The sequence below is a fragment of the Synchiropus splendidus genome, chromosome 8 (genome assembly GCF_027744825.2).
Source record: "Synchiropus splendidus isolate RoL2022-P1 chromosome 8, RoL_Sspl_1.0, whole genome shotgun sequence".
NCBI lineage: Eukaryota > Metazoa > Chordata > Actinopteri > Syngnathiformes > Callionymidae > Synchiropus > Synchiropus splendidus.
This window is the reverse complement of record NC_071341.1, coordinates 7,201,645-7,217,090: the sequence shown is the minus strand read 5'-3', so window position 1 is coordinate 7,217,090 and position 15,446 is coordinate 7,201,645. Positions and strand designations below refer to the sequence as shown.

Sequence of the window (15,446 nt, the reverse complement as noted above, 5' to 3'; positions counted from 1 at the left end):
TACAAAGACATTGCCGCTTTAAGTGACAGACAGACAGCAGGTGACATCTGTCAAGCCCTTGCTCTAGCCACAGTTTCAATTTACGACACAATTAAATATGACACTTTGCTTTTTTGGGACTTAGATATTTCAGTCTTACCACCCCATAACTAATATCAGGTAGTAAAATTGCTAAGATTTAGTTTTTATTGACTGTGCTTGTCACTAGTGCTCGCTTGCAGCAGTCATTCCAAGGTGAAAGTTGGTTAGCAAGTTGGCCACTATAAAGAAGGATAATATCAATAGGGATTTGTTCTGGCTCTTAAAAAAAAAAAAAAAAAAAAAAAAACAGAAAGAAAAAATGGGCGCTCAAATTTCCACTTGCGACGTCTCATTCTCTTCCTGAAGTAAGCTCCCTGGAGAGCTCATGTTAAAAGCCAAATGCTAATACATGTTGAAGTGACTCCCCCCTTAGACAAGAGCTGAATCCTGATAAAACCAACAGGTCCTCAGTGTCCACAGAGAACCCTTGACTCCATCGACTATTCCAGCTCAAACACACAAATCCTCCTAGAGTCAATGTTAAAGTAATCCCACTGTGTACCTAATAAACCTGCCAGCAATCGTAATTCTGACTGTTGTTTAATCTCTTAATGTTTATCCAGTAGAGGTGTGTGTGTGAGCCCAGCATCAAAGGACAAGAAAATCAAATGACAGGAAGTATTAACTTTTTAAAGGATGTTCCGGCTGCTGCTCATGACTTGCTTGACATTTCAGCCATTCCTTCCGTAGAAGCTCCAGTTCAAACAGGATTAGAACCCACATCCAGTACACTTGAGGTGCGTTTTCTCCTGTGCAAACAGCTCACAACAAACGAATAAGTAGCGTAATTTTGTGAGTAAAATACTTACATGGAAGAGAATTATTCTTGGCCCACAGACTTTATTCCACTCAGAACAATGTTCTTGGTGAATGCTTAATGCTTTCCAATGGTTTGTGGTTGCTGTAATTTTACAAAAATTGCTGTATTAATATCATTGAATAAGACAAAAATATTTCTATTTGAGGCTCAGATTTACACTTCTTGGCATAATTGAATATTTCTCCTCTTAAATTACATCTTTGCTTCGCCATCATGTCCTCACAATATTGACTGCCTTCCTGGGAGAGAAACAATTCATTTCAGTTCAGTTAAGTGAGCATGAATGGAGCCAGAACGCCAATGATCGCTAAATGAAATGATATGATTGCACCTGGTTGGAGAGAGAGGGAAGGTGCCTTGAGGTGAAATCCAACACCAGCTGTAATAAACAAGAGGCTGTCAGTAAATGTAGGCAACATGTCTGAGACACGTTGATCTTACTTATTAATGTGGGAGTTCTGCTGCATTTGTAAACAAAGCCACTGATAAAAATAGGTGCAACAAGAGTCCCTTTGAGCCAGATAGTCAGGAGGGCAAACAGTCAGGGGGACACTGTGCTGTCACTTCGGAGAAACCAAAATTGGGATCGACATCATTCACTCTCCACTCAGTGTGCGAGTTTCCCCACTGGCGTCCTGCGCCACAGAAGTAATCTATTGTGAGGTAGGTAATGAGCGACTACACAATAATCCAATCCACCCAAAGACAATCTGGCACCCTGCTCCCTCACGTGAAGGGAGGAAGGCAAAATGAGGGAGAAAACAAACAATTTGGCTGCAGTCTGTTCGGGCCTGGCAAGCACTCACACACGGAAGCGCTTATTTATCTGACGGACAGCAATCCCCATGAGGCGGAGGAGCCGCTGTGAAGCCTGAATGTGCCGTTCCCTCTGAACGCGTTTACCTGAATTACTGTCAGTTTGGACCACATTTGTGTTTATTAACTTGATCATTGCCATCAGTCATCACACTTTTGGATACAAAACTAAGATTTATGGCATGAGCAGCTTTTATATTTTACTCCGTTCATACTAACTGGGGGGTTTTACCATCCGTGCTGGTGAGGGGAAACACCCTTGAACAATGCTGGCTCAATCCACCACTTCAGTCTGAACAAAGAACGGGCGCAACTGATAGAGCTAGTTTTCAAATCATCCTACTCATCTTAACTCCCCTCTTCGTGCACTTCCAAAACACAGTCAACAGCAATCCCAGCATTTCAATAGGAAATCGTAGGAACGATTACGAGGTCCTCTGAGGTGCCAGTAAGTCCCCCACAGACGGGTTGGTCTCCTATAGTGCACTCCAGCAGGGCGGGTGGGGCGGTGGGCTTGTGTGAAAGGTAAAAGATTACATTTTCACAGTGATTAACTGATAAGAGGCTTTGGAGTCGCTCCAGGCACTATTGGACGGAGTATGTGTATTTGCACCAGAAGGGCAGTGAAGGCAATTACGCTTTTAAGCCAGCGGGTTGGAATCAATTATCACATGCCAACTTCCTAAATCCCATCTGTTTGCGTTTATTCATCAGGAAACAATCATATTCATCTTCCTCGGCTGGTCGTCCGGGATGCAAAAACTGCACGGCTGTTAACGGCACTTGTTTCCATTTTCACGAGCGTTGAACTGCTGAGGCTTCAGCACCTGATCATCAGTGCACCAGACACGCCGCCTCGTCCTCCTTTCAGCCGGGAATCTTTCCTGATTTATCATCAGTACGCAGCGTCACACTGACACTTCACCCCCAGGCTGTTTACTATAAACCTCATGTTACATAACAGACAGACACACAGCACCTGGGCCCTGCTGAGAGAATGATCTGTTAAAAAAATACACCAGAGGAGAAAGACCACATGGCTACTCAGCACTTTAGCGTTTATATTATTGAAACATCACTTTACACAATTGAGGGGTGTCAAGTCAGAAATGCCAGAGGGGTTTGCAACAGTCAACATGAGTATTGATCCAACAGGATGCACTTGTGGTCTGAAAGGCGTCCATCTCTCTGTGGTCCGGCCGAGACGTTAGGACACATCCCTAAAAGCCCGCTTCTCCACATACTTCAGCTTGTGTCGCCTCTTGAACCTGGAAGAGAGCAGAAGCAGCCGGTCAGAGCTCTGGACATGATTCAGTCTCAAGAACCTCATGTCCCCCGGACCCTCAGATGAGATGTTACATAAGTGCCGAGATCCTTACTTGGCTCTTTCTCTGGGTTCTATCAAGTTCCTCTTTTGTAGACTCTTGAAGCGGTCCTTGAGAACACTGCCCTCTGGCTGTAATGATAAGACATTGCAGGGATTTACAGCAAAGACAATGGCACTCAATACACAATTCCCCAAACAAATTACATGGCGACTTTGGTGTTTTAGGGAGACGAATGGAAGGAGACAAAATGTCCTACAGATAATCACATAAAATAAGTATTTATCACAGAGTACTGAAGTGGGTCATTGCAGTATTAAACAGGATAAATCCAGGGTTATGACAAGCCAGGGGGAAATTAACTGATTCCTGGTGAATGAATGCGCTCCGTCCGAGTTGAAGAAAGAGCAGCACTGCAACATACCTTGAGTTGCCGCAGGGAACCAGCGAGCTCATCACTCAACTGGACCTCCATGTCTGGCGCCTGATACCTGGAAAATTAAGAGGTAAAGGATAAAGGCACTAATACCTCCTGGTAAGAACAACATCCTTGTGCTTGAGTTTAGCAAACTTTAGCAGCAATTACACATGGTGTCCAACAGAAACAACCTTTTAACTCCATTGTCAGGTCTATCGAGCACGCGTGGAACTGTCGACTTTCATTACAGTCATGGAGGTAGAAAAGTGCGTACTTGAGTTTGCCGAGGCGTCTGGGCTGAGCTTTAAGAGCTGCCATCTTCTCCTTGCGCCGTTTCTGCCTCATCCTGGCTCTCTGCTCCAGCAATTTGAGGGAGGATTTGATGGAACGCAGTTGGAAGAGCTGCTGTCGCTGCAATGTCTGGCGTTTCTCGGCAAGCCGCCGCTGCTCCTGAGGAGAGAGATTACGGAGCACTTATAGTTCCAACATCTCTCTGTTCCTTCTCTGAATAGACAAGTTTGAAATTCAGCGGCTTTCAGTAACAGAGCTTTGGTCGAATAACTTTTACAACAATGATGTCAAGCGGTGTTTCAGAACCGAACGCAAGTGCTTTTCTATTGCAGTAACTTGGTAAGCTGCATTAAAATCACTTCATGGTGATCAATAACACACGTGATAAAAGAGTAGTTCACACGTTTATAATGTGAAACGCCAAACTTTTTAAATCGTGTTGATCACGGACAGGATCCATACCTGAAGATACAAAAATGGAAACTCAATGGCCATGAATGAATCCAAAACTAGTCAAAAGTCTGTCATAACTACTGTAATTACTGAGCATTTCATGTACTAAAAACATGTTTGAAGCCACGGTCATGAACGACCAGACTGCCTCAGAGCTGGTGTCGACTTTCGACTCTTTGAGTAATTGCTTTTTTTCCCTTTAAGGACAACTCTGAAGTCTGATTGATTGAGGCGCAGAAGGAAAACTGAAGTGTTTCCTCCTTGAATGCAGTGAGTCATCTCCGTGACCACCACACACAGCTACACAGCGAGTGTGAATAAGATTACTATGAAAATGTCACGGTTTCTCAAACCAACTATTTCTGCAACAAAGGACAGTATTTAAAAGTAACCTCACATTTCTCATTTAGTGCAGTGAGCCAGTAGTATCTGCAGGTCTCTGAAAAAGCAGCATGATGTGTTACCTCTACAGTATGTGTGGTGTGTGAGTCAGTATGATAAAAATCTTAGAACAGAGTTGTGGGTAAATATTTGGAATACAATTACATTCACTGTGTCAATTGAGGCATAGCCAGCAGAAATTAAGTGCTGAAGTGATTATTATATTTAACACCTGCTCGATAAAATGTCAGGTGATGTACTATTTTGTCGTCATACTCATTAGGCTAAGCAAAATTATCAGACTCACTAGTAATAAATGATAACGCATTTGTTTTCCCTTTATTATGATGGACAGGCCGGGTGATGCTGGGAGCTGCTCCTTTACAACAACCAGAAATGGCCATTTCCAAAGCAGACACCTGCACTACAGCTGTGTTTACATTTGAGTGTTATTCTTGACCATTCATTCATTTTGTTTGCAAACCAGCAATACCTTAATTGGACGTAGGTAAACACTATTAGACTATTAATGTGATTTATTTGTTTGCATCATTTGTGTTGTTCTAAACACCTGGATGTTTTTGCTAAATAAAACTGTTAAATAATTTCAGTGTGTTGAAGTACATTTTGTATACTGGAGCACATTGCGAGAATACTGCAACAATTGTTGGCACATAAAACCATAATAAAAAATAAAGTTTCATAATTTTCAGACCGGTCTCTCAATATCATACTGCACAAGACACAGTCTTCCTTAGCTTCAAAACTTCATCTTGGAACTCTTACCTTGATTTTTTCAGCCTTTTCCTTCTTCCTCTGTCTCTCTGTCTTCTTTTCGGCGAGAGAAATAGCTCCCCCAGCCACATCCTCATCCTCCCCATCATGAGGAGGGCCTTCATCTTCTTCCCCACTCTCCTCTATTAGTCCTTGCACTACTTCCTTGAAGTTCGATACCTGTACACAAAAAGCATGAAGATTAAAAGAGACAACCACCTTAACTTGCATTTGAACTGGTCTACAGAGCTGGGAGACGCACTCTTTACCTCTGTTGCTTGATCTTGTTTGTTGAACTGCAGCTGCCTCTCAATTTTGTCTTCCACTTTTTTCTTCTTCACCTCCACATCATGGGCTTCTTGCAGCAGAGCCTGGTGACACAATCACAGGAGGTCTAGACATTGTGCTAAAGCATGCGCTTGTTTGTTAACAATGACCAAGCAGACATCTATACATCCTCAGATCCCAGGAAACTGTTCACACAACAGTCTCCTGAGCTCCTTTCAGTTTGTCTTCACATTGCCATGAAGGAAATACTGGGAGCGCAAGGATGAGATCATCACCGGACAGGCAAACATGAAATCACAATTAGCACCAAGTTTGGCCAGATTTTTAAAGCTCGAATGACACGCAGGGGACACTATACTATCATCCAGGCATGCATACTGAATTGACTCCAATTCTATTGGTACTGACCAAATTCCAGCTGCACTTAACTGGTTCAAATAAAATCAATCATCTGAACACAGACCAGGTCTTACCTCTGCATTCTTCAGGTAAATAAACCTAGTGTTGAAAACTTAAAACTAGCATCAGTCATCATTATCGCATCCACGTACTTGTAGATGCACGATTTCATTTACAAGTCCATCAGACCCTAAGTGAGAGCTGCAATGGTGACTCCCTTTACAAAAGCCAAAGAGACAGCCATGAGGGGTTTGAGAATATAGCGCATCAATATTTTTTGCTGCAACATCGCAACACTTGATGCGACATTGTCTTGATATCTAAAAATCGGCAATATCAATATTTAACACATTAATTTTAGGACCTGCTGCTGCAGTTGTGACATGCTTAATACGAAGGTTTAAGGAAGGCGCTCATTCCCTGTGTTGTTGGACTGTGAAATTTAACTGAAAGTCTAACAGATTCCGCAGCAATAGACTTGGTTTTCATGCACATGATATTGTACTGCATTATCAAGTTTACCCCCTAAAATGATGGCTCCTGTTAACAAATGTTACACGATATGGCTTCCCCGGCTCGTCCTATAGTGTATAGTTGAGGCAGTTGTGCAGTTGCAACCAGCCAACTACAAATCTTCCAAGTTTTCTGTTGATCGACAACCTCCTGGGAAGGTGCGCAGCGACATGAACTTGAGTGCAGAGCCTGTCAGTGTGGAGTCTGCACATGCAACTGACTTGGCAGCCAAAAAAGTGCTCATAATGGAGACTTTTTTTAAATTAGAGTGAGGTGTTGTGCAGGTTGCACTATGCAAAAATGGCGGTGAAGCAAAGCGGTGCAACAAATTACTTCCATCAGTGAAACACTTCACAACTAGTGTTTTGAGAGTGGCCATGCAGTAGCGGGTTTGTGGTCAAGTTAGAGGAACATCAGGTTCATTCCAAGTTGCGCTGTTGACCAGATTTGATCGCTCTGTGTATGTGAGAGGAGGAGCAGCACAGAGCTGGTGACTTCAATGAAGCACTCCCGGAGGGCTGACACATGCGCAAACAAACTATATAAGTGTTGTCCCCTTCCTAATTTACTGAAGAATTCCTTTGTCTTTAAAACACTGGTTACATTCAAGAGGGACTCTTATAAGCCTGTGACTTCAAGGACAGGTTAGATCCTCTGACATGACAGACCTTTATCACAGCTACTGCACATGTGTGTCAAGGTCTGAAAGGCAGATGAGAGTGGACAGTGCAGCGTCAACTCATCTTGGCTGTCCTATATCATCTCGATATTGAGATATGTTGTTGGATGGTACTCACACGTGCTTGGGTAATACAAGCACATAAACTGGGTGAATTTCTGGTTTTAATTATTTTGTATGATAGCCATGTGCCGCATTTACTTAGACCATTGACATTTTATTCTTGCTTTTTGCCCAAGAATTAGCATCCCTCACCTAAGAAACAGATAAGCAACGTGACTTAACATGAAATACAGTAGAGGACAAAGAGGTGGGAAAAGTTGCGAGGAGGAATAAGATCATGCCACTTCAGCAGCTACAGAATGTATGCATGTACTCAGACTTCGCATGGCCTCATATTTGAGAGAAATAAAGGTTACTGGCAGAATTGACCTTCAATTGAAAAGACAAGACTTATCCAGGCTCAAGTCCAAGACATGACAAATGTCAAGTCATGACTATATTCCAGAGAGCAGATTGATACATTACCTGATGGGACAGGAAGTCTGGATTGTATGAACCACCTGGAGCGATCACCTCAACAGCAGGGAGCACAGACGGCTTCTTGTTTAACCTCTGTGGGCGCTGGGAATAAAAGCAAAGAACTGGATCAGTGAAAGTCCACAAGAGAGAACTGGGTGGAAGAATTCAGCAGATTTTACCTTTATGAGTCTCTTGCGTGTTTGTTCTAGGTACCAAGGATCAGCCGTCTCTTTAACTGTTTCAGAAAGATAATACAGGTTGAAGCTCATGAAATCTTACTTTTTAAAAAAGCCCCTTTAACACACAGCTCCTTAATGCAGCACAGTGGGCGACAATCTGTTTTTTGCCTGTTCGAGTGTATCGACCAGTCAGAGTTCTTTTTATATTACCTCGTCAACTCCCCATTATCAGAGTAATAAGTCAAGGTACTTGCCTTTATTTATATTAATGCCAAAATACATCTCGAAAAAATTTGGTGAAATAAATCATAGAATTATTATTAATGCATTATATTACTCTTAAAGCATGTTGGCACCACCACTACAGTACTCACCTTCTTGACCCCAAATGTCATAATAGTCTCTGTTGGGGTTGTTGTTGGCCTCCGTTGCTGTGGTGTGGCTTTTTGGCTCAACTTGCAGTCTTTTCAGAAGCAGCTTCTGTCGACGAGGAACCTTGCCTTTGGCGGCCAGCTGCTCTGCCCTCTGAGCAATTCTGCGAAGTTTCTTGGCGTTTGGTTGTTGGTAAGAACACACGCTGTAAGAACAAATGATACACTGTGACTTCAGTAGATGGCAATACTTATGAGGAAGCGTTTCATTTCATGGGATATGTTTACATCCTCAGATCCCAGGAACTGTTCACACAACAGTTTCCTGAGCTCCTCTTGTGTTATCTTCACATTCCCATGAAGGAAATGCTGGGAGCGCAAGGATGAGATCATCACTGGACAACAGTGGTTTTTGTCTTTGCTCACATGCAGCAATGACAGCTTCTGTTTTTTTTTCTTCACAGCTGGCAGCGCTCAGCACAATATAGCTGGTTTGTAGCCTACGACGAAGCACGTCTCAAGGAAGTCAGACATCAACACTGCGCAACACTGGGGTCTCGACCCCAAACTTATTTCTCATTGTCACCTCAGACATTGGACATAACTGATTACTGACCTCCGCCACAGCTGTAACAGAATGTAGCTTTTCACAGCCAAAAAATAAAATAGCAAAACAAACCGCATGAGACATACCCTCTTGATTTAACCATGCTGCTCTAACAATAACAAAGTGAGGGAGATTACCGACTATCAAGAAGATTTTAACGAGTGAAGATATTGATCCAGACATCAACAATGATCAATTAATAGTCTGGAAATGTTCAGTAACCTCAGAAAAATCTGCATCTTCCTTCTCACTGTTCTCATCATGCATGCATTGCACTGTACATATAGTTTCCGGCATCTAACAGAGTCGCCTGAGGCGAGAAGCTCACCCCCCGCAAAGAGCTTCCCAAGACAAGATGAAGCTCTTCAGGTGGGATCAAGTCCGGAGCCAAAATCTGGATCGCTTGTGTTCACAAGCCAGACTTTGGAGCCAAACACACTTTGTTTCGGGACAAAATCCACAGTGTGAAAAGTCCCTGAGAGTCACCTCACAGGAAATGCAATAAAACTAACAAAGTTAAGGTAAAATAAACACAATGCACTCACTCTTTGGGTGGTGGGATGAGGGAGTCATGCTGCAGGATCAAGTCTATCCTCAGAGGACGTGATTTTCCTTTTCGGCCCTTCTCATCAACAGGGTCAACTATGGATGAAAAAGAGAAAACAATTGGTAATTAGAATTACACATTAAAGATTGTCCTTTTGAAAGGAAAAGCATGGTGATTTCATGATGATGGTGACTTCAGCCTTTAACACGATTCTCCCAGCTCTGCTTGAAGACAATCTTTGCCAGCTCAACATGCCTGACTCCCTCTGCAGATGGATAACAGACTTCCTGACCAGACAGAGTCAGTGTGTGCGGCTGGGGACGACTGTCTCCGACACTCTGACCCTCAACATGGGGTCTCCTCAGCCCTTCTCCCTCTACATCAACTGCTGCACCTCCAGCCTCGGCTCATCTCAGATGGAGATGAGTCGGCTTACAGGAGGGAGGTGGAGTGGCTGGTGTCCTGGTGCAGCCACAACAACTTGGAGCTCAAAGCCCAGAAGACAGTGGAGATGGTCATAGACTTCAGGACAGTAACAGCTTCTCCATTCCCTCTCATGTTGGCTGGTTTACCCATTTCCATTGTAGACTCATCAGGAAGGCCCAGCAGAGAATGTTCTCCCTGAGGCAGCTACGAAAACTACGACTGCTGACGAAGTTGCTGGTGGAGTTCTACACAGCCATCATCCAGTCCATCCTCGCATCCTCCATCACTGTCTGGTACAACAGCTCCACCTCCAGAGACAAGAGCAGACTGCAGCGCATCGTACGTTCTGCTGAGAAGGTGATTGGTTGCAGCCTGCCACCTCTTCAGGACCTGTATGTCTCCAGGACCCAGAGACGTGCAGGTCGGATCAGAGCCGACACTTCTCAACCTGGACATGGACTGTTTGTTCCTCTTCCCTCGGGCAGGAGGCTACGGTCCATCCAGACCAGAACCTCCCGTCACAGGAACACCTGCTTCCCCTCGGCTGTCAGACTGTTAATTTTGTGATCAGCCTTTGTTGTTTGTGGGTTATTTTATTTTATTTATTTATTAACAGCACTTCATTTCAAAGCACTTTCCAAGTTGGTGGAAGCCCCACTGACCATGGCAATAAACTCTATTCTGATTTCGTATTACAGAGAAAAAAATAAACAGGATGTGAAAACACTGCCAAGGAAGAGCTTACACGCAGAAAACAGTATGCGTATTATTTATCACAACCTTCTGAGGCGAGACCGAGATGATAAAACTACTCATGTAGACGTTTGAAACGTTCAGTCCAATCCATTTCCACCGTCCCATTGTGGGTGAAGAAAGGTAATCTTTAATCAAGTCCTACTTTTCAGTCTTCTAGTTTGGCAGCCCTTTTCAAGAGCACCAGTATAAGAAATCTAATAGCCCACACCTGTGTGTGTGTCTGTGTGTGTGTGTGTGTGTACAGCAGACAGGACTTCATTTCCACAGTTCTTGCAGTGCAATCAATATTTTTTTTCCTTCACACGGTCTGGGCATACCTCAGCTCTAAGGGTGTTAAAGTCATCTCATCGTAGGAGAGAAGCGACCATTTCAATGCATACCTTTCGGCTTTGCGGTCGGTGGTTTTCCGATATCCAAAAAGAACAAATGGTCGTCGGCTTGTTCTGAGAGGACACCACTGAAATAGAGAAAAAAAACTCAAACCTAATATGGGAAACATAAAGCCAGTAGATAACACCGCTGTTTTGCCATTTCATCGTCATTGCAACTGATACAATCCATACGTACAGACCGAAATGAAGTCAACGCTCCACCAGCGAGTAACTTTCCAGTGAAAAGTTTTCAATGTGTGCTTTCATGCTATCACGTTAGCTTACCCCGTTTTCCTTTCTTGATTCCTGACGTCTTCTAAAAAGTCTTCAACATCATTGACGTCAATATGCTTGTTCCAGTTCTTCTTCTTATTCCTGTTCACACGTCTCCTTCTACTACTGAACTCTTGTGAAGCATCTGTCGAAGAATTTAAATTTAAAAACCCTGGCTGCAAGGCAGCCACGCGTTTTGCCTTCCTGGCAGCCGCCATGTTGAAAGAGTGACGTCGGCAAAATCACGTGACTATATAGTGCGCAAACGTCTTCCACATGAAACGCTGTAAAATTATATTCATCTGTCAACCATATTCCGTTACTGTTTCTATTTATTTATTCATATGTCTGTTCAATACATTTGCCAACGAAAATAGGACATTCGAACGCGACGAAGGGTATATCGTAAAATATTGATATAATGTCGCTTTTGTTCTGATATATTACATTATCACACGTTAGTACAACATGAGCCCCCACAATACATACTATTGTGCAGTTTGTTAAACTTTTTCTTTGTTGTTATCGTACACATTTCTTACCCGCATTTCCGTATACACACACTAACCAAAATAAACAATGTGATATATTTTTTTTATTCCCGCTTTATTTCAGGTATTTGGGATTTTATTATTAATTTTGATACAATAATTAGAACGTTGATTTGAAAAACCACGTAATTCAGTGATTTTGATGATAGCAACTTGTGGAAGTTGTTGTGTATAAAGTGTTCTGGCATTTGAAACGAAGTCAGTTCATTGATTTGAAAAACAAATTATAACTATATAAGAATTAACTATAATGTTCGTCATTTAAAAAAAATGAAGTCGGGTTTTCAGCATATTTGGATTTGCTTGGCTCCATCTACAGGCAAAGCCAAACATTGTCACAGGACAGATATGTCAATATGTTCTTAATTATAAGCGACATCTCATCAAGTAGTTTGTGACGCACTTAAAATACAATTGTACTCCAGGAGGAAAAGCAAAGGAAAGAAAACAACCATAGCCCCACACTTAACAGTTTTTAGACAAATTTGTTTTTGTTATTTTAAGATTGCATGTATAATCTTATACATACTAAAAACCTCAATACTATGTTGTTTTTTGTTACATTGTTACCCTTAATATTGATCAATTTGTCCTTTTCAGGGGACATAGTTTGCTTTTTTAAGTATACAGTAACAAAGACATTAAGCAAGAAAAATAAATGTTATTAAAAGGTTTTCGTTAAAAGTTGATTCTGATGATTTATTGTTTATTATATATCAGCATGTGTGTGTAGCATGTTTGTCCAGGTGCATCATGGGAAACGTGTCCTCTTGCTTTCCTATGTTCTTTCTTTTTTTTCTCCTGCCTTCATTTTATAGAGAGAACGACGCTTAGAACACCCAGAATATACCCTAAAATATCTTCTTCTATCTGTCAGCAAGTTGTTGAAGGTAGGTGTCATCACTTTTGTAAATCTTCAAACTATCTTGAAATGTTGTGTTCCGTGCTAGATGCAGGTGTTTTTCGTTGAAATTCGATAAAAAAGAAAACGCATCGCTGCTGAGTCCATTATCAGCCCGCTCGCGGAGCGAAAAGGCAGCGAGCTGGTCGAGCAGGTCCGACTTCACTCGAAAATACTACTCATTTGAAGGACCATCCGACCAAGTCCTGGCAAAAATAGTTCCACTGACATGTTTGGTATCATCTTCGAGAAGCATATTTCACTTCCACTCCGCGGTTTTTTCACTATTCGACGGCTTTTCAAAAAACCCCCTTCGTCTGCTTCAACGATTTTCCTATCCCGTTTACGTTCTCCTCGCCAACAGCCAGCCATCATCTGCAGATGCGTTTGTTTCTTTGGCTGGTGGCGGCCGGTGGGGCGGAGTGGCTCACTTTTCCTTAAAAATAGCTCATTCTCGCTTGAAAAAGAAGGATGTTGCGAGGCGGGGACGTGCTGTGTGATGAAACAAACTCACCCAAGCTCAGCTTGCGAGAGGCGGGGTTAGTTACGCTGACGTCTTATGATGATTGGCTCAAATGGTTCCATTAACCCACCCTAATCATTCACATTCAGAAGACGATTGGTGCGTTCGGAATGATGTCTTTATATGATTGGACATACCCCGGCCTTTCATTGCCTCGATATTGCATAAGACGGTCGGATATCCTGCTGAAACACGATCTGAAAAGTCAATTTGCCCAAAAGGAATGATTACATTTAAATGCCCTTGGTATAATTTTAACCTATATATTTCAGTAGTATAATAGAATATATATAATATATATATATATATATATATATATATATATGCACACACACAACATTTAATGTTTTACATACATTTTTAAACAACAACTCTGATTTGCCCTCAGATAATCTCCATCAGCAATGGCCCGTACCAAGCAGACTGCCCGTAAATCCACTGGAGGTAAAGCTCCTCGCAAGCAGCTGGCCACAAAGGCTGCCCGCAAGAGCGCCCCTTCCACCGGGGGAGTGAAAAAGCCTCATCGCTACAGGTGAGCTTTAAGTGGTTCTTGCTGGATTGTGAGGAATTCAACTTCCATATTGTTTGATGCCTGTCTGGTTCACTTCTAGGCCTGGGACCGTGGCTCTGCGTGAGATCCGTCGTTACCAGAAATCCACTGAGCTGCTGATCCGCAAGCTGCCCTTCCAGCGCCTGGTGAGAGAAATCGCTCAGGACTTCAAGACCGACCTCCGTTTCCAGAGCGCTGCCATTGGAGCTCTGCAGGTCTGTCTGCCAAATAATGACACGAATATTTGCATTCATTATGCAATGACATATCTGACATTGAGAAATGTTTATTTTTTTCTGCAGGAAGCCAGCGAGGCTTACCTGGTGGGGCTGTTTGAGGACACCAACCTGTGCGCCATCCATGCCAAGCGTGTCACCATCATGCCCAAAGACATCCAGCTGGCACGTCGTATCCGCGGAGAACGTGCTTAAATGTTTTCTCACAACTCAAGGTCACCCTGACCACTCATCGCTTTTTCCTTCCTCTAAACTTAGTTAGTAGTTTGTTTTGAGCTTCTATATATATCTATATATCATGATTGTGATTACCGTAAATGCGTGATTACGTCTTCTTTGGTGCTATTAGTTGCTGAATCTCTGTAGAGGTATCTTCATGTATGGTTGAAACGTTTAAATCACAGCTTCACTCTTTACACCTAGCTAACAATGCCTTGGTATTTCGATAGATAAGGTGTTTTTGCAAGCCAAGATATATGTGATCTAACGTGAGCATAGAAAATAGCATTGAGGCATAGACATTTTCATCTTCAGGCGGACACATGCATCGATATTATGGGTCTCTTTATCAATTAAATGAATTGGTGGTTTTCTTTTCTATACAACAATGTAATCTTTCACATTACAACAGGACAAAGGTTCATTTCTGGTTATCGATTTAAATGTCAATGTATTTCGACACTGCATGATTTCACCAATTACAAGCGGCATATATGTAGCAGACCTATGTTGATTATGCTTTGTTTTTGGGGTGTTCAGACACATTATTATGTCCCAATTATTTTTTTTATTAAACTTTTTCGTTCCTCTCAGGTTGATATGATAACCTAATTTGTTTTCTACTGTGTATTTGATTTGTATTCCTGGTCATTTTTCAACAAAAATATTTGTACTTCAAAATTCACAAACACAATAAACAGATTCTTGTGGTTAAAGTGCATGCATTTTATTTAATGTAAAAAGGCTTGTGATCATACTCGTGAACCCTCAATCCTCATGACCCCGGCTCCAATGCGTGACCATGTAAATTGTCATCTGAAATCATCAGCTTTTTATACAAAATTAACAGAAAAACAAAATTATGATTATTATGAATCTTAAAAAAACACTGGCTGGTCAAAGAGTATCAGGAGAAAGAAGAAAGGAATGGCAAACTAAACTCAGTGTTGCAGATATGTCACAGGTATATGGGCTCATCTTGATGCGCTGGTGTTTGCTGAGTCCGGTTCCTACTGGTAATACTCAACTGTCTCCAGATACCTTTATGATTACATTGCCTTTATTCCCACAAAGGAGACAGTTTGTTTGTTGCGTCATGTGACATGTTTAGAAAATATTTTAGAAGGTTTTTCCGCTATGAATTATTTTTAATCCACTTATTTCTTTTGTGTAAAT

At 42.1% G+C, this 15,446-nt stretch overlaps 2 protein-coding genes across 2 annotated transcripts; one reads left to right on the top strand and one right to left on the bottom strand.

The window, feature by feature from the left end:
- Window positions 1–2,743: 2,743 nt before the first annotated feature.
- nop53 (NOP53 ribosome biogenesis factor) lies at window positions 2,744–11,654 on the bottom strand. The gene is made up of 12 exons (XM_053873571.1): window positions 11,303–11,654; window positions 11,027–11,103; window positions 9,463–9,559; window positions 8,314–8,516; window positions 7,940–7,995; window positions 7,767–7,862; window positions 5,629–5,730; window positions 5,372–5,539; window positions 3,735–3,910; window positions 3,467–3,533; window positions 3,097–3,173; window positions 2,744–2,985 (listed from the first exon to the last, which is right to left on the bottom strand). The coding sequence occupies exons 1-12, from the start codon at window positions 11,506–11,508 to the stop codon at window positions 2,925–2,927; spliced, it is 1,386 nt and encodes a 461-aa protein (XP_053729546.1). The 5' UTR covers window positions 11,509–11,654; the 3' UTR covers window positions 2,744–2,924.
- A 920-nt stretch (window positions 11,655–12,574) lies between these two features.
- On the top strand, window positions 12,575–14,986 carry LOC128764112 (histone H3.3A). The gene is made up of 4 exons (XM_053873572.1): window positions 12,575–12,731; window positions 13,654–13,797; window positions 13,877–14,030; window positions 14,118–14,986. Exons 2-4 carry the CDS (start codon window positions 13,670–13,672, stop codon window positions 14,244–14,246), a joined length of 411 nt encoding a protein of 136 aa, XP_053729547.1. The 5' UTR covers window positions 12,575–12,731; window positions 13,654–13,669; the 3' UTR covers window positions 14,247–14,986.
- The last annotated feature ends 460 nt before the right edge of the window (window positions 14,987–15,446 follow it).

Coding starts and splice junctions, on each gene's coding strand:
- nop53 (XM_053873571.1), bottom strand. CDS start 11,508: ATGGCGGCTGCCAGGAAGGCAAAACGCGTGGCTGCCTTGCAGCCAGGG. Junction 7,996..8,313: donor TGACATTTGGGGTCAAGAAG/GTGAGTACTGTA, acceptor TTTCTGAAACAG/TTAAAGAGACGGCTGATCCT. Junction 7,863..7,939: donor CACGCAAGAGACTCATAAAG/GTAAAATCTGCT, acceptor TTTTATTCCCAG/CGCCCACAGAGGTTAAACAA.
- LOC128764112 (XM_053873572.1), top strand. CDS start 13,670: ATGGCCCGTACCAAGCAGACTGCCCGTAAATCCACTGGAGGTAAAGCT. Junction 13,798..13,876: donor AAAAAGCCTCATCGCTACAG/GTGAGCTTTAAG, acceptor GTTCACTTCTAG/GCCTGGGACCGTGGCTCTGC. Junction 14,031..14,117: donor CTGCCATTGGAGCTCTGCAG/GTCTGTCTGCCA, acceptor TTTTTTCTGCAG/GAAGCCAGCGAGGCTTACCT.